Source organism: Gorilla gorilla, chromosome 9, assembly GCF_029281585.2.
Source record: "Gorilla gorilla gorilla isolate KB3781 chromosome 9, NHGRI_mGorGor1-v2.1_pri, whole genome shotgun sequence".
Lineage (NCBI taxonomy): Eukaryota > Metazoa > Chordata > Mammalia > Primates > Hominidae > Gorilla > Gorilla gorilla.
Genome location: NC_073233.2, coordinates 80302586 through 80326505, shown reverse-complemented (window position 1 = coordinate 80326505; position 23920 = coordinate 80302586). Strand labels below are relative to the sequence as shown.

Genomic DNA, 23920 nt, shown 5'->3' with positions numbered 1-23920 from the left:
TCCCAGCACTTTAGGAGGCTGAGGCAGGAGGACCGCTTGAGCCCAGGAGTTCAGACCAGCTTGGGCATCATAGCGAGACCTAGTCTCTACCCAAATAATAATAATAATAATAATAATAACAAAAAATTAGCTAGGCGTAGTGGTGCCAGCTGTGGTCCCGGCTACTCAGGAGGCTGAGGTGGTGGGATGATCCCTTGAGCCCAGGAGGTTTCAGGTTGCAGTGACAACTGTACTCCAGCCTGTGTAACAGAGCGTGACCCTGTCTCAAAAAAAACCAAAAAAGTCATTCATTTATTCGTGTCTTACTAATGGATGTGGAAATGAGAAGTTCCATCTTTGCCTGGAGGAAGTGTAGAATACACAGAGCAGAGAATATACAATGATAGCTACCATTTCTTGAAGACCTACTGTGAGCCAGGGACAGTGTTAGGGGCTTTCTACATATTATCTTATTTAATACAAGCAATCATCTTGAAGGTAGGAATTGATATCTTCAACAATGAGTAATTAACTACCAGAGAGGTAAAGGGAGTTTGTCCAAGGTCACCCATATAAATGCAAGAGTCAAAATTAAAATCCACGTCTGCCTGAATGCCAAAGCTCAAGTACTCTCCAACACTAATAAGGTGAGAGTAATCCATTCACTGAAAAAAAAATTTGAGTGCCTCAGGCCGGGCGCGGTGGCTCACACCTGTAATCCCAGCACTTTAGGAGGCCGAGGCAGGTGGATCATGAGGTCAGGAGATCGAGACCATCCTGACTAATACAGTGAAACCCCGTCTCTACTAAAAATACAAAAAAATTAGCCGAGCATGGTGGCGGGAGCCTGTAGTCCCAGCTACTTGGGAGGCTGAGGCAGAAGAATGGCGTGAACCCAGGAGGCTGAGCTTGCAGGGAGCTGAGATCGTGCCACTGCACTGCAGCCTGGGCGACAGAGCAAGACTCTGCTTCAATAAATAAATAAATACATAAAAATAAAAAAACTGAGTGCATCTTTTGTTCCAGACATTGTTCTGAGTGCTAGTGATATAAAAGTGAAAAAGTCCTTGTCTCATGGGGCTCATGCTGTAGTGGAGAAAGACAATAAAAATGTAGTATGTCAGATGGTGATAAATGCTGTGAAGAAAAATTAGGATGGGGTGCGTAGGATTACTATGTTAACCAGAATGGTCAGGGAAGACTCTAATCATGTGAAGTCTGAGCAGACCTACAAGACTTGGAAGAAACAGAACTGGCACAAAGAACTTCCTCCTTTGCCTACCTATGGGTTCAGTTTGGAAAAGAGGGGGCGGGATGGGAGTGCAGGTGTTAATGGAAACTATATGCTCAAAGTCAGAAGACCTGAGCATTACTTTACTCCAGGTGATTTACTGGCAAATCTTTTCACCTTTGAGCCTCAATTCCCGTCGCTGTAGACGGGAATAACAGTTCTTGCCCAGCTTCTCACACACAGCTGCCATGAGGATCAGATGAGATGACCCACTTGAAAGCCCTTTAAAAATAACACAATCAGGGCCAGGCGCAGTGGCTCACGCCAGTAATCCCAGTACTTAGGGAGGCTGAGGCAGGTGGGTCGCTTGAGGTCAGGAGTTGGAGACCAGCCTGGCCAACATGGTGAAACCCCGTCTCTACTACTAAAAATACAAAAATTAGCCAAGCGTGGTGGTGCGTGCCTGTAATCCCAGCTACTCGGGAGGCTGAGGTGGGAGAATCGCTTGGACCAGGGAGACGGAGGTTGCAGTGAGCCGAGATGGCGCCACTGCACTCCAGCTTGGGCGGCAGAGTGAGAATCTGTCTCAAAAAAAAAAAAAAAAAAAAAAAAAGACCGGAAGTCAACTCTTCAAATAAAATGTATTCCTATCTCAGGTGCAGTAGTTACCCTAAACATCTTTTTGAAAGGCCGCCCAGGCTGAAAAAAGAAATAGGCTAAACTAAATAAGCATAAGTTTCATAATACGCCTCTGCTGAAGATTCTTGTGTAATTTACACCAGTCAAAAATTGTGGGCCGGGCGCGGTGGCTCACGCTTGTAACCCCAGCATTTTGGGAGGCCGAGGCGGGCGGATCGCCTGAGGTCAGGAGTTAGAGACCAGCCTGGCCAACGTGGTGAAACCCCGTTTCCACTAAAAATACAAAAATTAGCTGGGCATGGTGGCGGGCGCCTGTAATCCCAGCTACTCGGGAGACTGAGGTAGGAGAATTGCTTGAACACAGGAGACGAAGGTTGCAGTGAGCCGAGATCGCGCCACTGCACTCCGGCCTGTGAGACAGAGCGAGACTCCGTCTCAAAAAAAATAAAAAAATAAAAATAAAAAAAAATAAATGTGTGTCGTGTACTTCAACTAAACTAGGAAAGAAGTCTTGGGATTCTAATCTTTAACGCTAATCGCCACGCCCCTTCACCCGAACTCTATTTCCCAATATGCCCCGGGCTCCTATAAGCCCGCAGTCATTGTGACGCAATCCCACAGCCTTCTGGGAAACGTAGTTTATTTGTTCTCCAGCTGGGGAAAGGCTTAGGGCTGTGGACTACCTCTCCCGTGAGGTAGTGCGCAACTCCACCCTGTTCGCGGCGTCTTCGAACGCGCCGCGGCAGCCATGTTGGACGTGGCCAGCACAGGGGCCGGCACCACGGGGTTATCGAAGCAGCTGTCAAGATGCTGGGGTCCCTGGTGTTGAGGAGAAAAGCACTGGCGCCACGGCTACTCCTCCGGCTGCTCGGGTCCCCAACGCTCCGGGGCCATGGAGGTGCTTCCGGCCGGAATGTGACTACTGGGAGTCTCGGGGAGCCGCAGTGGCTGAGGGTAGCCACCGGGGGGCGCCCTGGAACATCGCCGGCCTTGTTCTCCGGACGTGGGGCAGCCACCGGGGGGCGCCAGGGAGGACGCTTCGATACCAAATGCCTCGCGGCTGCCACTTGGGGACGCCTTCCTGGCCCCGAAGAAACACTCCCAGGACAGGACAGCTGGAACGGGGTCCCCAGCAGGGCCGGACTGGGCATGTGCGCCCTGGCCGCAGCGCTGGTGGTTCATTGCTACAGCAAGAGTCCGTCCAACAAGGGTGATTATGAGATCTGGGTTTGAGGAAGGGAGAGGCGGGAAGATTGTCCTAACTTCGTATCTTAGGAGGGTGGGAGGTACTTATAGGTTTAGATCCTTAGAGCCTAAGTCTTGGAGGGACTCAGACATCATCTGGTTACAGGGGCAGGGTGTTGCCCTAGAGACCTCATCACCTCGGAGTTGTATAATCTCGTATCATAGATGCGCCTCCCCTCTCTGGGCATCATTTTATCCATCTGTACAATGGGGATATTGGACTAAACATCTAATATTATAGCATGGTCCCCTAATGTTTCTCATATTCTGCCTGGTCCAATTCCTCTTTCCTGAGATCTCCAGGAAACGGAAATTATGGGGTGTTTTAAGGGCAACCGCCAGATGGTTTAGAGAAGTTGCCAAACCGCTCCCCCCCTACCCCCCGCCACCAAAGGTGCCAGAGTCAGGAACAACCTGACTCGGTTCTAATGCCAGCTTGACCTCAATTTATTTATTTATTTATTTATTTCTGAGATGGAGTCTTGCTCTATCGCCAAGCTGGAGTGCAGTGGCGCAATCTCGGCTCACTGCAACCTCTGCCTCCCGGGTTCAAGCTGTTCTCCTGCCTTAGCCTCCCAAGTAGCTGGGACTACAGGTGCGGGCCACCACAGCCAGCTAATTTTTGTATTTTTAGTTGTTGGTCAGGATGGTCTCGATCTCTTGACCTCCTGATCCACCCGCCTCGGCCTCCCAAAGTACTGGGATTACAGGCGTGAGCCACCGCGTCTGACCTGTTTCTTTATTTATATAGTGAAGGATAGTTTCCCAACATTTTTACAGTACTGTTATTTTGACTCTTTTTGGAGTTCAGCGGCCTAAGTCTGTCAGTCTCAGGATTTTGCTGTGTCTGGTCTCACATGCTGTGAGGTGATCTTGCCGTGTGGGATAGTTGGCAGGAGAAGGAAGGTGGATTCCTGGAGGCCCAAGGGCAACTGCTGGGGGACTGGCTGATCCCGATTAGCATCTCATTTGGATCCGTGGAGCTAAGCAGCAGCTGAGAGAGTGGACAGAGAGCCAGACTTATGACCTATGTGAGTCCAGCCATTCAGGTTCTTAGTTGTTCCTCAAGAAGAAAGACTGAGGCATGATGTCCATAGATTCCATGCACCCCAAGCTCTGAGAATTTGAAGCAAGAGTGGGGGAGTAGGGAGTGCCTTGACTTTGATTCGTTTGATGTGGCCAGTTGTAAAGGAAGGACTTTGGTCTGGGAGAGACAACACTGGGGATCTTGTTTTGGTTCTGTGTCTAACTCTCATTGTGAATTTGGACTTTTGCTTCTCCTCACTGGTCCTGTGTTTCCTCATCTACAAAATGAGGGTTTTGAAATAGACACTAAGGGCATCGAGCTTAGGCATGTTGTAATCCTATAACTTCCAGCATTTTGGGGGGTACCCACGGTGCGTCTAGTTTTAGGCTAGGTGTGTGGGAAGTCCTAACTTAACACAAAATCAGTCAAGGGGACAGTGCAGGCAGTTGGAATGTAGGGCTGGTGAGTGGTGCTATGTGTTTTTGGGGGATCAGAGGGCCAGTAGGGTCAGGAAAGCCTTTCTGGAGTATTGGAGACCCCAGAGGATGGGAAATTCGAACTTGAGTTCTGAAGGATGAAGTAGAAACGGAAAGGAAAGTGACCTTTTGAGCCCCATGAGAGCAGGAAATGTATCTTCTCTTTTGTTTTTTCAGGTTATACTAGCAACTTTCCCGAATACCTAGACATCATTTGCCCACCACAGTGTCTGGAACTTAGTAGGTGCTCAGTAAGTGTGTGAGAGTTGGATTATATTCCATGCAAAGGCTTCAGGGAATGGAAATAACAGAGTTTCGGGGCACCATGGTGTGTGCAGGGGCTAGCAGAGCAGCCAGCTTGGTTGGAGGATAAGGTCTTTGGAATTAGATGAGAGCAGATGGAGTGGGGCCTGGATGCCAGTCAGGGGTGGGGTAGGTGAGGGTGTTGGAATTTCTTCTGTAGGCAGTGGAGAGTTATGGAAGGTTTATGAGCAGGGAGTGTTCTGAGTCCAGTGTATTTGGCGAGGTCTTCCCTAAGAAGTTCCTGGGGGTTCCCAACTGGACTTTATGGCCTATGAACTCCAGCAAGAATACCAGGGTTTATTTACCAAAATAGATAATGGTCAAAGCCGTGACCAGTTCCTGCTGGAACTGACTTGCCAGCTACCCTGTCCCCTGACTTAGAGTTTTGACCCTCAGTGCAGTGTGGTAGAAACTGAACCCTTTTAGAAGCCAGGAGGCCCTGGTTCTTAGCTCATTCCTCACTCTGTAACCTTGTAGAAGCCACATTTTTTTCTGCAGAGTGAAGGGAGAGGGATACAGCCATCTCTAAGGAAGGCTTGATCCCCTCCCAGCTGGTGGCTGTCTGAGCCATGCTTGGGTATGTGCTTTAGGTACATCCGGTAAGGTAAGTAGAAAGGACCTGTCCCTGGAATCTAGGCCAGGAGGCATCAATGTCTGAACCACAGGACTGGCTTTCATATGCATGATAAAGTGTATTGTACAGATAAGGAAACTAAGGCTCAGGAGGTTAGATAGGTGGGCTAGGTTATACAGCAAATAAGCGACAGAGCTGGGCTAGACCCCAGGTCTGACTGTCTCCAGATCCTGCTCTTTCACTCTACTCCAGTGCATTTGCTCATGGGTGAGTCTTTTGGCTGGACTGAGAGTTCCCTGAGTCAGGGCTGGCTATGAATCCATCCAGTGCCCAGCAGTGTAGCTCAGAACCAGGCTGGGCACAGAGGGCTCCATGTACCTGGTGTTGAGCTATTTGAAAAGATTGTGCCTCTCCTGTTGACTTTTGAGTTTTTCTGAGTCAGTCCAATTTTCTTTATGGCCACAAGGTGGTGGCAACAGCCTGCAGGCTGCCCAGACCAGGCCAGACGCACTTAGCTAGCGTTGCTTTTCTCCTAGGCTTGGTGTCTCCTCTGCTTTGGGTCTCCCTTCCCTGGGCTCAGCACTGGGGAGTTTGCAGACGTCTCAACTGTCATTTCATCTCCTTGACATCCTTGTGAAGCTGGCAGGGCAAGGAGTTTTGTCTATGTTTTACAGTCAGGAAAGCTGTGGTTGAGAGAGAGAGGAGCTGTCATGGTCACGTGGTGAGTAGTGGGTGTGGAATGGAGCTAGATCTCAAAGACTCCTAGTTGAGACCTCTCCATCCTCAGAGAGGCCTACACCCTGCTTGCTCCTCTCATTCTACCTTTCCTTTTGGGTTTATGACTTGACATCAAGATTCAGAACTGGTTTGAAGAACTGGAGTTGAGGGAGAAAGTGGACAAGATCAGGGAATGGTTAGTAATAACTCTTATAGGAACATAAAGCATATGCAGAGCTTCATAGATTATGAAGAGCACATTATTTACCATAGGCAAGACGTGGTGCTAGCAGTTGACCTGCATTCCCTCTATGATGAGAGGAGTGAAGAGTTTGGGCTCTGTAGTAGAAAGGTGTGGAAGTCAGGTTGTTAACAGTGGACACCATGTGGGGAGGGAATGATTCGTTTCTCATTATATATTGTGACACCAGTTTGCTTGTCAAAGTCCACGTTTCTAAAGTACTGCCACTGTCTTAGTGGGCCCTCCACGCAGTCCTGAGATGGGTATGTCCTGGCCGCGGATCTGACCAGTGCCCCCTTTCTCTTCAGATGCAGCCCTGTTGGAAGCTGCCCGTGCCAACAATATGCAAGAAGTCAGCAGGTGAGTTGAACCCCAGGCCTTGCTCTCCCCTACAGGAGAGGCTGAGCAGGGCGAGCCTCTTCTCGTGTGATGACTTTGCTTTGGAGGAAATCCTTACCCTAAGCTGGGAACTGTCCCCTGTGACATCTCTGTAGTCACAGAGTCACCTGGGCTCCCTTTACCCAGATCACCCCTTGGATATTTTCGGTAGGGAGTCAGCTCCCAAACATCCCTGGATCCTTCAGCTATTTTGTTCTTCACTGGGTTGGTTTGGACTCCCTTCAGCCCCCATATCCTTTGGGTTCTTCTCTGAATCTTCTGATTTGTGCTCATTTCTTTGGGAATGGCCATGTATTACTGCTTGCTGCCTGGACAGGTTGCAGGTCGGCATCTATGGAAAGGCTTGGGGATTTGGGACAGAGCTGGAAGAGACCATCTGCCAGAAGGTCTGGGGCTAGAAATGCCTGCCTGCAGGGCCAGGGGCCCATACCTGGCTTTGCCCGGGGACAGACTGCATTTCTGTAGCTTCACTGGCTCAGCTAGTCTCCAGTGACCACTGGCAGGTTGAATTTGAGGCTTATTATTCAGCAAGGGTAAGATTCAACTCGGCTCAGCCCAGTGCCAGGTATAGGGCAGAGTCTGTATCCAAGATGGATGCTCAAACTGGGGCCAGCATGGGGCATCAGTTACAGGGCTGTTGGTTAAGGGCAGAGGTCTTATTCTTGTTGAAACTATGCCCCCCACTGGGCCTAACCTTGGCCTCTCTTGGCCATTTATATAGAGCTAGGTGGCCATAGGACACCCCCCTTCCTTGCCATCATGTCTGCATGTTAGACAGGAAGTCAGGTGTTGGGGTGGCTATTTCCACACCCAGTGCCACAGGCCCTTGGTGTTCTTCCCCACCTTAGCTTCCTGAACATACAAGAAAGTGTTGAAAAGCAGCCCACCCCACCAAGACTTACTGCTTTGATTCCCTTTCATTTTGTCTGCAGCATTATTATTGATTCTCAAGCGTGCTTTTGGGTATTAATGTTCAAGCCTTAGTTTTTAATAAACCACTTTTGGAAGTATGGGCTGGGAGTTGTTTTGTAGCCAAATAAATATGATGGAGCAATAGTTTAATAAACATGCGATGATGCATCTTAAAAACCAAGCACAGATGTCATCCTGTTGTTATAAGAGCCATTCATAACTGCAGGCTGTGTGTGGCATCTTCATTCCTCCAGAAACAGATGTGCTTTTCTTCATTCTGCTGCAGTACAGGAGTACGGGTATGGAAGCTGACGCTTGCTGACCCTGGAATCACCTGTTGGCTACTGCCAAGGGCTGCCGGGCTGCGACTTTCCCCTTTTGGCAGGGCATTTGCAGAGCAGCAATGTTGGGAATCCACTCTTCCATCCCCCAGGGGATGCCACTACCATATTCCATTGAGCTGCCAGGCATTGATTATTTAGTTCTTTCAAATACATGTTTTTCTAATAGCAATTAAACACCCATCCCAAAAATACAGAAAGTAATTGAACTTAACGGTGTATGTGTGATTCAGACAATTTTTCTGAACATTCATTCTCGTGTGGATAGTGTCTGTGGGGGCTTTTCATGTGTGTCCCCAGGCTCTATCCTGCTTTTCTCCTGCCTCCTCTTGTCCCACCTCACTTGGTCAGGATGACCCTGTCAGAATCTCCCTTCACTCCATGTGAGGACATCAGAGATGAGCGAGGCACAGACCTGCCCTCAGCCCCCATCTCATACAAGACCACAGAGCCAGGAGCAAGCTAAGCAAAGGCGGGAAGCAGATGCTGGCTGGCTGCCGGGCCTGCGGAATATGTTGATGCTCCTGAGGTGGGATTTGTACAGGGTGTCAGAAAAGAGGGAAGGTTGTCTGAGAGAAGCTGGAATGTGCAAGGCCCGCCATGCCCCGGGTGAGGAGTTTTGAACTCTTACTCTATACACAGTGGGGAGACGTGGGAAGTTTTTGAGCAGGGGAATGACCCAGTTAAGGCTGACTTGCAGAGGAGTGAAGGATGGACTGCATTGGGAAAAGGCTGAGGGCCGATCTGTTAAGAGGCTGTTTCTGTTTCAGTAAAGACAGATTCAAGATGATGAGGGCCTGAATGAGGACATCCTTCCCTCCCCCTCACCCAAAGCAGCTCTTGATTATGAAAGAGTGAGTGGGCCTCTGCTGGGCACTGCAGATGGGGGATGGGGATGGTGACCCGGGCCCTGGTCTCAAGGAAACAGACATGTAGCCCACCAGTTATAGTTCTTCCTGCGAACAGAGCCAGGTCTGGGGGCAGTGGGGGTAAAGGGAGCCTGACCATCCTTGCTAGAAGGAAACTTTCTGGAATTCCTACAGTAGGTCCTTATTCAGCCTTTCTGTACCCTAGACTCTGTACAGGTGTTTCATGCTGCTCTTTATTTCTTCTTCAATGTCCTGGGCTCTTAGCTCTGCCCAACAGACCTGCCTATAGCAGGACAGGATCCCATACTCATTTTTTTTTTTTGAATTTACACATACAGTCATGCCTTGCTTAACAATAGGGACACATTCTGAGTAGTGCAATTTCATCACTGTGTGAACATCATAGAGTATACTTACCCAAACCTAAATGGTAATAGCCTACCACACACCTAATCTATATGGTATAGCCTGTTGCTCCTAGGCTAGGAATCTGTATAGCACGTTATTGTCCTGCATACTGTAGGCAATTGTAACATAATGGTAAGTATTTATGTATCTAGACATACCTAAATACAGAAAAGGTCATTTGTTGCACTATGATGTTGAGACAGTTACAACGTCACAAGAGGATAGGAATTTTTCAGCTTCGTTATAATCTTACAGGACGACCTCATACATGCAGTCTGTTGTTAACAAACACATCATTGTGTAGCGCATGACTGTGGGTTACACATGGTTGGGTCACTGTGTATGTGATTGATATGGTCAATAATATCAGTATTTAGAGCAAAACTCAGACCTCGTAAATAATGTTGTCCTTTACCCTTCTTCCCCACTTGACCTCTCTGGGGCTCTGTACTGTGTCTGCCTCTACTTGACCTCCCCCAGCTCCTGTCCGTAGCCCCAGAGTCTTGGGAAAGTTCTGGATAGTGAAGGGCAGCAGCCTAAGGCTCTTCTGTTCCCAGGGGGAGGTATTCGATCCTCCTCTAAGGACACCCTGGAACCTTCAGTCCATGGGCCCTGGATGTGGGTCCTCCGCAGATGGCCCTCTGCCATCTGTATTCATTATCCTCTGCTTACACCTTTCAAAGCTCTAGTGCTGCTTTCCTTACAGAGCCTTCTTGGATTCCTCCCAGCTGGGTGTGATCTCATCTTCCTTTGCTTCTTCCCCCCACTCTCATCCTACACCTGCCTTCTGGTCTGGGAGGGTATGAGGGTCAACTAGAAAGGACCATGGCAGCTTGTCACAGGAGGGAGCTCCTTTTGTGGAAGAGAAGCTGGAGGTCAGGTTGGAGAAGTAGAGCTGAATGCCACTTGCCACACTGTTCTTTATATGAAGAAGTCTGTGGGCTATATTTCATCTGAAACTGCTGGATTGTGCGCCTCCTGAAGGGCAGGGACAAGGTTGTGTTCTCTACCGTCTTTTACCCTGTTCCACAGCACAGCAGCACTTACTTGTTTTTTGTGACTCTTTGCTTTTTATTGACTTTTCAGTGTACCTGAAGTAAGCAGTCCAGAGTCTTACTTTCACACTCCCCTTGGCTATATCAGAGGGAGGCCAGGTCTCTTCTCTTTCCTCCCTCCCTCTCTTCCTGTGTGACATCCATTTCCTCCCTTCTCCCCTGAGGCACTTAAGTTCATCCATCTCTGGTTCCTCAGAAGTGGAAGCCTGGCCTCCTACCTGTCAGCAGTGTGAGCAGGTGGTCCTGCTCCTGGGCTTACCCCAAACTTGAGCCTGAGGAACTGCTCACCCGAAACCTAGGGCACAAGGCAGACTAGAGGCACATCTGTCCAGGCTCAGGCCAAGCCATGTGAGGAGTTGTCAGGACTGGGACTGGGAAAAGTGAGGCCTCCTGTTCTCCCAGTGGAGATCACATTTCCTTCAGCACAAAGTGGGTGAAAGACAACACCCCTACCCATCTCCCTTCTCCCAGGAGGGGGCTAGGCCTCTGCTGAGTGCTTACCTCAGTTGTTCATCAGCCCAAGCAGTCTCTAATAAAGGAAGCCGGGCAAGATCAGTCTTGGGCCTCAGACTGCCTGCCCTTTTTTCTCCAGGATTTATTTGTTCATTTGACAAACAGCATCTGCCATATCCTGAGTCCTCTGCTTGGCACAGGGAACACTTAAGCAGTCATGGTTCCTGTCCATGATGACAGAGTCAGGGGTAAACTGTGGCAATAGGGTGGTCAGTGCTGTGAGACAGGAAACTACAGGGGCTGCAGGAGACCAGAGGACAAACAGCCTGGAGGATCTGAGAAAGACTTCCAGAGGAAATGGCACCTGATCATAGACTTAAAATATCAGTTGGACTTTGTAAATAGAAGAGGAAGCCATTCCAGGCAAAAAGGGCAGCATATGTGGTAGCACAAGGCAAGGAGCAGCCTGGGAGGTATGCAGAGGGGAAGTCACTTGCTGTTTGGTGTTGCTGGATCACAGTCCGAGGCCAGGAGGGACTGGAGACAGGTAGCGACCTGGTCGTGGAGAACGTTGATTGACTCTCCGTTTGTCCCTCAGTCGCCCATCTGTCCAGCCTGTGCTTTGTGCCTAGCCCTGAGCTGAATTTGTGGCAACAAAATGAGGAAGGAGAAACAGTCCTTGCCCTGGAGGAGCTCGTGTGCCCTCTGGTGAGGAAGAAGGACATGAGTCAAACATTGAGAGCCAGTGAAACAAGGGACAAATTACCTACCTTCCAACTAACATGAAGATGATAATACCTAACCCCACAGAGTGGCAGAGTCATTATTACTAATAACAAAATGATTAATTCATTCAGCCAATACTTATGAGTGCATATTCAGAGCTAGGCATTGGGCTGAATGTGGCAGATAACAGTAACGAACAAGATTGGCACAGTCCCTGCCCTCTTGGCACAGTCTAACTAGGAGTCAGATGACTAATTATGCAACTGTAATTATGTACTTCAAAAGTGAAGTACAATTTGTCTTCTCAACAAATGGTGCTGGGACAACCAGATATCAACATGCAAAAGAACACAGTTGGACCCTTACCTAACGCCATACATGAAAATGAACTCAAAGTGGTTCATAGACTTAAGTGTAAGAGTAGAACTATAAAATTCTTAGAAGAAAACATAGGAGTAAATCTTTGTACCTTGGGTTAGGCAAAGCTTTCTTAGATATGGTTCCAAAACACAATCAATGAAAGAAAAAAAATTGGACTGCATCAAAATTGAAAACTTTCATGCTTCGAAGGACACCATCAAGAAAGTGAAAAGACTCTCACAGAATGGGAGAATATTTTGCAAATCATCTATCTGATAAGGGACTTAAATCCAGAATACATAAAGGACTCTTACAACTTAACAATAAAAAGGTAATTTAAAAATGGGCTGGCCATGGTTGGGAGCCTGAGAGGCAGGAGGATCACTTGAGTCCAGGAATTTGAGACCAGCTTGGACAATGTAGCAAGACTCTGCCTCAAGAAAAAAAAAAAAAATTAGCCGGATGTGGTGGCATGTGCTTGTAGTCCTAGCTACTTGGGAGGCTGAGGCAGGAGCATCAGTTGAGCCTGGGAGTTGGAGGTTATAGTGAACTGTGATTGCGCCACTGCCCTCCAGCCTGTGCAACAGAGTAAGACCCTGTCTCTTTAAAAAAAAAAAATGGACAAAGGATTTGAATAGACATTTCTTCAAAGAAAATATACAAATGACCAGTAAGCACTTGAAAAGATGCTCAACCCTTGTTAGGAAATTCACATCGAAACCTGATACTTTACACCCATTAGGATGGCTACAATAAAAAAGACTAATAAGAGTAAGTTAAGTGTTGGTGAGGATGTGGAGACATTGGAACCCTCATACATTCTTGGTGGGCATGTGAAATGGTGTAGCCGCTTTGGAAAACAGTTTGATAGTTCCTCAAAATGTTAAACAGGAGTTACCTTAAGACCCAGCAAGTCCACTATAGGTATATGCCCCAAAGAAAGGAAAACATGAACACTAGTGTACATGAGTGTTCACAGCAGCATTATTTATATTAGCCAAAAAGTGGAAATGTGGACCTAAAGGAAAAAACTAAAACAAAATTAGTAGAAAGAGTTTATTGGGGCCAAGTTTGAGGACTGCAACCCAAGAGTCTAGATTCAAGTTGCCATAAATATATGCTCCAGATTAGTAACAGTTGCAAGTGTGTTTTTAAAGGGAAAAACAAGAGACACTTTTTTTTTGTTTTTGAGACAGAATCTCAGTCCGTCACCCAAGCTGGAGTGCAGTGGCACAATCTCGGCTCACTGCAACCTGCGCCTCTTGAGTTCAAGTGATTTTCATACGTCAGCCTCCCGAGTAGCTGGAATTAGAGGTGCATGCCACCACACCTGGCTAAGTTTTTTTTTGTGTTTTTTTTGTTTTGTTTTGTTTTGTTTTGTTTTGTTTGAGACGGAGTCTCATTCTGTCCCCCAGGTTGGAGTGCAATGGCGCGATCTCGGCTCACTGCAAACTCCGCCTCCCGGGTTCACGCCATTCTCCTGCCTTAGCCTCCCAAGTAGCTGGGACTACAGGTGCCCGCCAACGCGCCCGGCTAATTTTTTGTATTTTTAGTAGAGACGGGGTTTCACCATGTTAGCCAGGATGGTCTGACCTCGTGATCCGCCCGCCTCGACCTCCCAAAGTGCTGGGATTACAGGCGTGAGCCACCGTGCACAGCGTATTTTTGTTTTTTTTTAAGTAGAGATGGGGTTTCACCATGTTGGCTAGACTGATCTCGAACCCCTGACCTCAAGTGATCTGCCCACCTCGGCCTCCCAAAGTGTGCTGGGATTACAGGCCTGAGCCACCACGCAGAAGAGGCACTTTCTAAGTTGTTTACCAAGAATTTACATTAAAATAACAAGCTATTGTTTGGCTATACATTGTTCTTTGTATCACATATTCCAGGAACTACAGGAAAATAATGGGTGAGGCAGCTAGTTAGGAAACTACAGGGTAGAAAAGAAAGAAAAAAATGGCTTTAAACAATTGCCCCCAGGCATGGGGCAAGGGTGTGGGGTTGTGGCTGAGGGCCTATACTCAGGTCTCTCTGGGCCTGATACATTTTGCATAAAAATATGATAGAACAGTACATCAGAATATTATTCATCAATTCAAAGGAAGTACTGATATGTGCTACAACATGGATGAACCCTGAAAATATGCTAAGTGAAAAAAGCTAGTCACCGAAGGCCACTGTCTTTGTCTGTTTGGGCTGCTATAACAGAATACCGCAGATTGAGTGGTTTATAAACAGCATAAATGTATTGCTCTCAGTTCTAGAGATCAAAGTCCTAGATCAAAGCTTCTGGTAAATGAGATTGAAGTGAACTCTTAAGGATGAAGAGAAAGGTGGAAGACAGTTCAGTTAGAGGGAACAGCAGGTGGAAGGTCCTGAGTCAAAGATGTGGAGAAATTGAGGAATTGAGAGAAGGCCAATAAGGCTGGACCCTAGAAAGCAAGGGGGAGAGTGGTGTCAAATGAGGTTGGCAAGTTAAGCAGGGACCATACCACACTGGGTCTGTAGGCCATATTAACAGTTTTTATTTTTGTCTTAAGAGCATGGGCAACCATTGAGGAATTTTCAGCCAGTATGTGTATGTGTGAGAAAGACTAACAGGTACACATTGTGACATGATATAGATCTGCAGTTTTGAAAGATCATTCTGGTTGTTTGGTAGAGAACAGATTGGTAGAGATCTGTGGTGGATGCTGGAAGACTGGTTGAAAAGTAGCTGGAGTAGTCCAGATGAGAGAAGATGTGACATGGACTAAGATGGCAGCAGCAGAGATGGAGGAAGTAAACTAGATAGGACTTGGTGATGGTTAGGACAATGCCTGGTACAGTGCCTGCCACACAGTAAGTGTTCAATAAATGAATGAATATAAATGGATATGGTTGATTAGGGAGAAAAGGGTCTTAATGAATTTCAGTTTTCTGGCTTGATCATCTGTGTAGATGCTCTTGCCATTCACCGAGATGTGGATCCCTGAGGAACACTGGGTTTGGGGGAAAAGATTGTGAGTTCAGTTTTAAACATGCTGAATTTAACATGCCAATGGAAATGTCATTTAGGCACTAGAACCTCTGGGTCTTTCTGACTTCCCACTATACATGCCATGTTGCCTCTTAAATTATCATTTAGGAGATTCTTTTGGTGTCCTGTTTTGATTTCTGGTTTTATGGCTTTAGAAAATAAAGAACTTCATACTAGCCCAAACTGGTTTACTAGATGGCTTTGGGGAAAAAAATCTGATTTGGTTTACAGTTCAGGAAAAAGGAAAGGGTTGGGCTTTGTTGAGGGGTAAACATATTTATTCTAGCTTTGCATTGACGGCTTGGTTTGGTTCTCGTCCCTGGATGCCCCAGCTTGGGGCTTGAGGCACTTGCTGTCCATGTGCCAGGATTGAGGTGTCCAGAATGTACTTAGCTACAGCATAGGTAAATGTCCTGCACATTGATCCAGGGATTTTATCTAATTAACAAAACCCTGGCTGGTAAATACATTTGGCTGTCTCGGGGCCTCAGAGAGGCTGTCTGTTTATTGATTGTTGTATCATTTTGGCTGGATGGGAAGATATTAATGATGGCATCAGAGCAACCAAAACATCCAGCTCTCTTAATCAGGAAGTATGTAAATATCCTTGTGGCTTGCAGTGGATTGAAACAAAAGCTTTATCCTAGACCAAAGGTCAAGGCCTCAAGGGCATCACTCCTGTAATTTGATACTTATAGTGAGGGCTTCTGAAGATCATCACAGTTTTTTGAATGCTAGGGTGTTCACAGGTTTTTTGAATGCCTTTCCAGAATGTTGGAAAGGCAGCGTAATGTTACAGAAAGAATACAAGAGTTTTAGAATTAAAAGACCTCGTTTTACTTTTGTCATAGTTACTAACAAGCTATGTGACCATTAATAAGTCACTGACCTTCCCTAAGTCTTAGCTTCCAAGTCTTGTTCATGGGGTCCCCACTGAGAACTTTTAAATACAGTTCCCTAGTTTTTTTTTTTTTTTTTGAGACAGAGTCTTGCTCTGTCACCCAGGCTGGAGTGCAGTGGCACAATCTCGGCTCACTGCAACCTCTGCCTCCTGGGTTCAAGCCATTCTCCTGCCTCAGCCTCGCAAGTTGCTGGACTATAGGCGCCCGCCGCCATGCCCGGCCAATTTTTTTGTATTTTTAGTAGAGGCGGGGTTTCACCATGTTAGCCAAGATGGTCTCGATCTCCTGACCTCGTGATCCGCCCGCCTTGGCCTGCCAAAGTGCTGGGATTACAGGCGTGAGCCACTGCGCCCGGCCAGTTTCCTAGTGTTCAGAGAAAGCTGAGTCCTTCTGGAAGGGTCCGGATCACACACTGAAACCCTAGGCTTGCTCAAGTAGACCTTGTACCTCTCAAGCAGTTCTACAGAGTGGCGCAGGGCCTGGCTTCTTTTCTGGGGTATGTGGCTTGCTGAGGCTCTGATTGCTTGTTCCCTGGTGATGGAAGGCAATTGGGAAAGATTGGATTAGCAGCTTCTCTATAACTTCATGGGTAGGTGAGTTGTGGGAGCAGCTGGTCAACTGCCCAGAAGCCCTGCAGAGGCAGACAGTTGGCCATGAGCAGAGAACAGCCAGGGCCTAACGCAGTGGGCCTGGAGGGAGAGGTCATGTCACTGAAAAGGAGCACAGCCAGCCCTGTGTGGCCTTGGGCTAGTCTCTCAGTTTCCTTGGGGGCCTCCACTGTAAAGTATCTTTGATGATACTTGTCTGATCACTCTCCCAGGATCTTGTGAGCATTCTAGGCAGGTGAGTCCTTGTCTGGAAAATTCCTCATCCTTCGGTCATCACTGTCACATCTTCCTGAAAGCCTTCCCTGATCCCCCAGTGATACGGCTCTGATGAGTGGAGGGACACCAGGGCTCCTGTCTCATGTCGAATTAGATAAGATGACACGGAAACACATGGATTGGTTTTAAGGAGCAGAGAGTTTAGTAGGGAAGGAGGGGCAAGAAGGAAGGGAGAAGGAAGAAGCTCCCCTGTACAGAGACAGAGGGAGGGGGCTCCAAAGCCAAGAGAGGGAACCCCACCTGCCATGGATACCAGCCAGGTATATACAGAGGCTGGAGGAGGTGGTATCTGATTTGCATAGGACTCAAGGGATTGGTTTGACTAGGCATGTCAATTCATGTACCCTGCAAAAAAGCTGGTCCTCCCACCTTAGCATTTTAATATGCAAATGCAGGGCACCATGTCCTGAGTAGCTGGGATTACAGGCATGCACCACCACGCCCGGCTAATTTTGTATTTTTAGTACAGACGGGGTTTCTCCATGTTGGCCAGGCTGGTCCCGAACTCCCGACCTCCGGTGATCCGTCCGCCTTGGCCTCCCAAAGTGCTGGGATTACAGGCGTGAGCCACTGCGTTCTGCCGGGTGGACCCAGTTTTTTTAATGGCCTTCATTTGTATATCAAAGGTTGTCGACTGGCTCTCAGAACAGGGCTTTACCAGAAACTTCTGGAGATGCTTTAAAAAACGAAAATTTCCCAAGGACCTCTTTCCCTCTCTTATCTGCCTGAAATAGTTTCTTAATAACTCCTACAACACCAGTATCTGTGGATTCCCATAGCACCCTGTACTATATAAGTACTATATAAGTGAGAGCACTTACCACCTTCTGTTGGGATGGGTTATCTGTTTCCTTCTCTCCCTCACAACACTGTGAGTTTTGGAGGGCAGCAGACCATTGCTGTGTTGTTCATCGCTGTGCATGTAAATAGTTACCAAATACTCACTGAATATTATTGAAAGTTTTTTTTTTTTCCCCTGAGATGGAGTCTTGCTCTGTTGCCCAGGCTGGAGTGCAGTGGCACAATCTCGGCTCACTGCAACCTCTGCCTCCTGGGTTCAAGCCATTCTCCTGCCTCAGCTTCCCGAGTAGCTGGGATTACAGGCGACCGCTACTGCGCCCGGCTAATTTTTGTATTTTTAGTAGAGACAGAGTTTCACCATGTTGGCTGGTCTCTAACTCCTGACCTCTTGATCTGCCCACCTCGGCCTCCTAAAGTGCTGGGATTACAGGCGTGAGCCACCATGCCCAGCCATTGAAAGCGTTTTGTGTTTTTGTTTGTTTGTTTATTTAATTGAGACAAGATCTCGTCATGTTGCACAGGCTGGTCTTGAACTCCTGGGCTCAAGCAGTCCTCCTGCCTTGGCCTCCCAAAGTGCTGGGATTACAGGTGTGAGCCACCTCACCTGGCTAAAAGTGTTTTGTAAATGATAAAAATTAAGCAAACTGTGTAGCTATTACAGTCGTAATAAACCTGTAGACAGAGGACAAACAAAAATGAAGTAGTTCAATCATTTATTTATTTATTTATTTTTTTTTTTTTTTATTGATCATTCTTGGGTGTTTCTCGCAGAGGGGGATTTGGCAGGGTCACAGGACAATAGTGGAGGGAAGGTCAGCAGATAAACAAGTGAACAAAGTTCTCTGGTTTTCCTAGGCAGAGGACTCTGCGGCCTTCCGCAGTGTTTGTGTCCCTGGGTACTTGAGATTAGGGAGTGGTGATGACTCTTAATGAGCATGCTGCCTTCAAGCATCCGTTTAACAAAGCACATCTTGCACCGCCCTCAATCCATTCAACCCTGAGTGGATACAGCACATGTTTCAGAGAGCACAGGGTTGGGGGCAAGGTCACAGATCAACAGGATCCCAAGGCAGAAGAATTTTTCTTAGTACAGAACAAAATGAAAAGTCTCCCATGTCTACCTCCTTCCACACAGACACGGCAACCATCTGACTTCTCAATCCTCTCCCCACCTTTCCCCCCTTTCTATTCCACAAAACCGCCATTGTCATCATGGCCCGTTCTCAATGAGCTGTTGAGCACACCTCCCAGACGGGGTGGCGGCTGGGCAGAGGGGCTCCTCACTTCCCAGTAGGGGCGGCCGGGCAGAGGCGCCCCTCACCTCCCGGACGGGGTGGCTGGCCGGGCGGGGGGCTGACTCCCCCCACCTCCCTCCCGGACGGGGTGGCTGGCCGGGCAGAGGCGCCCCTCACCTCCCAGACGGGGGGCTGACCCCCCCACCTCCCTCCCGGACGGGGCGGCTGGCCGGGCAGAGGGGCTCCTCACTTCCCAGTAGGGGCGGCCGGGCAGAGGCGCCCCTCACCTCCCGGACGGGGCGGCTGGCCAGGCGGGGGGCTAACCCCCCCACCTCCCTCCCGGACGGGGCGGCTGGCCGGGCGGGGGGCTGACCCCCCCACCTCCCTCCCGGACGGAGCGGCTGGCCGGGCGGGGGGCTGACCCCCCCACCTCCCTCCCGGACGGAGTGGCTGGCCGGGCAGAGGGGCTCCTCACTTCCCAGTAGGGGCGGCTGGGCAGAGGCGCCCCTCACCTCCCGGACAGGGTGGCTGGCCGGGCGGGGGGCTGACCCCCCCCACCTCCCTCCCGGATGGGGCGGCTGGCCTGGCGGGGGCTGACCCCCCCACCTCCCTCCCGGACGAGGTGGCTGCCGGGCGGAGACGCTCCTCACTTCCCAGACGGGGTGGCTGCTGGGCGGAGGGGCTCCTCGCTTCTCAGACGGGGCGGCTGCCTGGCAGAGGGGCTCCTCACTTCTCAGACGGGGCGGTTGCCAGGCAGAGGGTCTCCTCACTTCTCAGACGGGGCGGCCGGGCAGAGACGCTCCTCACATCCCGGACGGGGCGGCAGGGCAGAAGTGCTCCCCACATCTCAGACGATGGGCGGCCGGGCACAGACGCTCCTCACTTCCCAGATGTGATGGCGGCCGGGAAGAGGCGCTCCTTACTTCCCAGATGGGATGGCGGCCGGGCAGAGACGCTCCTCACTTTCCAGACTGGGCAGCCAGGCAGAGGGGCTCCTCACATCCCAGACGGGGTCGCAGCCGGGCAGAGGCTGCAATCTCGGCACTTTGGGAGACCAAGGCAGGAGGCTGGGAGGTGGTTGTAGCGAGCCGAGATCACGCCACTGCACTCCAGCCTGGGCGCCATTGAGCACTGAGTTAACGAGACTCCGTCTGCAATCCCGGCACCTCGGGAGGCGGAGGCTGGCAGGTCACTCGCGGCTAGGAGCTGGAGACCAGCCCGGCTGACACAGCGAAACCCCGTCTCCACCAAAAAAATACGAAAACCAGTCAGGCGTGGCGGCGCGCGCCTGCAATCGCAGGCACTCGGCAGGCTGTGGCAGGAGAATCAGGCAGGGAGGTTGCAGCGAGCTGAGATGGCAGCAGTACCGTCCAGCTTCGGCTCGGCATCAGAGGGAGACCGTGGAAAGAGAGGGAGAGGGAGACCGTGGGAGAGGGAGAGGGAGAGGGACTGTCTGTCTTGACTTCCCTCCCTCTCCCTGTCAATCATTTATTCATTAAACAAATAGTGCCTACTATGTGTGGCACTGTGCTTGGTAGATCAGTAGTCAGACATGTACAGGATTTACCTCATGGAGCTCAAAGCCTTGTCAGACGTGAATCCTACAAATGCGAAATGACAACTAGTACAAATACTGCAAGGGAAGGACACAGAATCAGGAGAGCCTGTGACAGCCAGATTTCCCCTGGTCAGAGGAAGCTTGAGCTTGGAATTGAAGGATAAGGAAGAGTTTATCTAGGTGGAAAAGGTTGGGAAGAGCTCTCTAGCACAAGGAACTTTTATTTACAAGAATCCTGCGGGAGGAGGAAGCGAGGCCAGTGTGAAGGACTGAAAAAGGCCAATGGTACTCCAGCTAGAGGAAGGTGCCAGGAGCCTAGAACAAGCAGACCCTACAGGGCATCAGAGGCCACATGAAGAAGCTTTGTCTTTATTTTTACGGCAGTGGCAGCTGAGATGGGTTGAGAGGGGATCAATATGATCAGCAGCCATTCTGATGGCTGAGGAACATGAGGAACTAATGTGAGTGCCTTCCTGCTTGTATGTGCCAGGCATCATCTTGGGCATGGTCCTGCCCCTTGAGGCAGTGTAAGCCACAAAGCTGTAATCGCTCAGGGCCTAACAGCAGGGGCAATTGTCAGGCTCTGCCTCCCTACCATCATGTCTGTCGCCTAAGTGCTATCTCTCCTCTAAAATCCCAGCTTAATCAAAATCATAACGCAATTCATGTCAGCACCGCCAGAACCAATTGGAATTTTTCTCCCAAGGAATTTTCCTGGAAACTGAGGAACAGAGATGAATCTAAGAATATTGAAAACAATCAAGCCAGTGTGTTACTGGGCTTCTAATATTCACTTAAGCTGCTTGCCTTGTACTTCCTGTTCTGTCTCTGCCTTTTTGAAAAAACCTCAGAAAATTTCACTTTCTGAACTTTGAGGCTCTACTATGTCCTGCCTCCTTTGTGTTCCTCCCTTCTGAGCAAGAGCCCTAGGCCCAAAGTCCTTCTAAGGCAATCAGTCGTCCTCTCCTTGTGATTCTGTCAATGGATGCAGATACAAGTGGATTTCTTTTCTTTTTTTTTTTTTTTTTTGGAGATGGAGTCTCACTCTGTCACCAGGGTGGAGTGCAGTGGTACGATCTCAGCTCATTGCAACCTCTGACTCCTGGGTTCAAGCGATTCTCCTGGCTCAGCCTCCAGAGTAGCTGGGATTACAGGTGTGTGCCACCACACCTGGCTAATTTTTGTGTTTTTAGTAGAGACGGGGTTTCGCCATGTTGGCCAGGCTGGTCTTGAACTCCTGACCTCGTGATCCTCCCGCCTCAGCCTCCCAAAGTGCTGGGATTACAGGCATGAGCCACTGCACCTGGCCTTCAAGTGGATTTCTTATCATTAGCAGGAAGCAGTGGTGAGGACTTTGGAGTCTGACAAAACAAGGCTTGAATCCCGGCTGTGACCATTGGTTAGTTCTGTGACCTTGGAAAAGTTGTCTAACCTCTTTAACCTTAGATTCTTCATCTGCAAAGTAGGGATGATAATTGACCTGCCTCACACCATTGCTGTGTCATGTTTACTGATTCATCTCTTCACTTTTCTCTTCAGTTGCTTCTTATATATTTCTCCTGACCTAGGCTGTGAGCCCTGTCACAGCAAGGTGTATGGCACCTCCTTCTCCTGCCTTCACCGTAGTAAGTCACACAAGGCTGGCTGGCACTCAGAAGACACACGATACAGATGGAGTCTGGCCCGTTGATTGATTGGTTGATAGAAACCTTGTTTATTCTCCAAAGGCTAAGCAGCGGGAGAGCACAGCCCTAGGCAGCAGCTGGGCAGGCTGACTGGTCTCCAGGATCCTCCATTCATGTGGATGGAAGGCTCAGGAAGGCTGCATAAGAATCCTCTTTAAGGCTGGGCTGAGGCTTCCATCTCAATGCCCTTTTGTTTGAAGGGATAGCACCCAGGCCTCCTGCGAAGCCTGTGTGTTTGACCAGCCTTTGCAGATGGACAGTGTACTGGGGCAGGATGTAAAGCACAAACAATTGAGGGAGGTCCCCGGAATTCCCAAGGGCTCAAGAGTCCAGCAGGGGTGGGGAGGGGCAGGATCCTTCCCAGGACACATCAGGGGCTCAGTCACAACCCCTAGATGGGTCAGACAGGATCTCAGGCACTTTTGTCTCCAGACTCATTTGCTTTCCAATATTCAGGTCCCCACTTTAGCTTCTCTGATGGTCAACATCCAGCCCTCTTTGGGTGCCTCTAGGTATGAGGCACTCTCTGCCTCCTGAAGAATAGGCAGATTCTGACTGAATATACATTCATTCTTTTTTCTTTTGAGGTATAATTCACATACCATAAAATTCAACCTTTAAAAATATACAATTTAGTGGATTTTAGAACATTTATAAGATTGTGCAACCAGCACCACTAATTCCAGAATGTTTTATCACTCTCCCAACCCACCCCGGACCCTCAGAAAACTCTGGTTCCAATAGTAGTTACTCCCCATTCTCCTCTCCCCCTAGATGTTGCAACCACTAATCTGCTTTCTGTTTCTGGATTTGCCTGTTCTGAACATTTCATATAAATGGAATTATACAATATGTGGCCTTTTGTGTCTGGCTTCTTTCACTGAGCTTAATGTTTTCAAGGTTCATCTATGTTGTAGCATATATCAGTACTTTATTCCTTTTCGTGGCTGAATAATATTCCCTGTATGGATGTACTACATTTTATTGGATGTACATCCATACAGGATGTCATTTGTCAGTTGATGGACATTTGTGTTTCCACTTTTTAGCTATTATGAATAATGCTGCTGTGAACATTCGTGTACAGATTTCTATGTGAATGTATGTTTTCATGTCTCTTCAGTGTATACCTAGGAGTGGAATTGCTGGGCCATAGAGTAACTGTACATTTAACATTTTGAGGAACTGCCCAACCATTTTCCAGGGTGGCTTCACCATTTTACATTCCCAAAAGCAATGTGTGAGGGTTCTACCTTTTCCACATCCTCACCAACAATTGTCATCAGTGTTGTCATCACTTACAGCAAACCTAGTGTATGTGGAGTGGTATCTCATTGTGGTTTTGATTTGCATTTCCCTAATGGCTAATGATGTGAGCATCTTTTTATGTGCTTATTGGCCATTTCTGTATCTTCTTTGGCATTTATTCATTCTTTTTTCTTTTTTTTTTTTTTTTGAGACGGAGTCTTGCTCTGTCATCCAGGCTGGAATGCAGTGGCGTGATCTTGGCTCAATCCAACCTCTGCCTCCCGGGTTCAAGCGATTCTTCTGCCTCAGCCTCCCAAGTAGCTGGGATTACAGGCACGTGCCACCATGCCTGGCTAATTTTTGTATTTTTGGTAGAGATGGGGTTTCACTATGTTGGCCAGGCTTGTCTCAAACTCCTGACCTCAGGTGATCTGCCTGCCTCAGCCTCCCAAAGTGCTGAGATTACAGGTGTGAGCCACCGCGCCCAGCCATTCTTTGGCATTTATTCATTCTTAAGGCCTGTTATGAGCAATTTCTTATTAGGCATTGAGGAGGAGAAAAATGTATCATGATGACCTGTGTCTTTCAAGGAACTTGCGGTCTGGTAAGAGAATTGTAGTTAGTACAGGTGAA

General features: G+C 48.7%; 1 protein-coding gene across 5 annotated transcripts in view; it reads left to right on the top strand.

The window, feature by feature from the left end:
• The first annotated feature begins 2466 nt into the window (after nt 1–2466).
• Nucleotides 2467–23920, top strand: part of CLPB (ClpB family mitochondrial disaggregase) — a 145053-nt gene continuing 123599 nt past the window's right edge. The window contains exons 1-2 of one of the 5 annotated variants that reach the window (XM_004051752.5): nt 2467–3059; nt 6741–6792. In XM_004051752.5, the coding sequence (XP_004051800.1) occupies nt 2657–3059; nt 6741–6792 (455 nt within the window). In that variant the 5' untranslated portion in view covers nt 2467–2656. The remainder of the gene's footprint in view (nt 3060–6740; nt 6793–23920) is intronic. The other 4 variants (XM_063693353.1, XM_063693354.1, XM_004051753.5 and 1 more) reach the window with 4 other exon arrangements.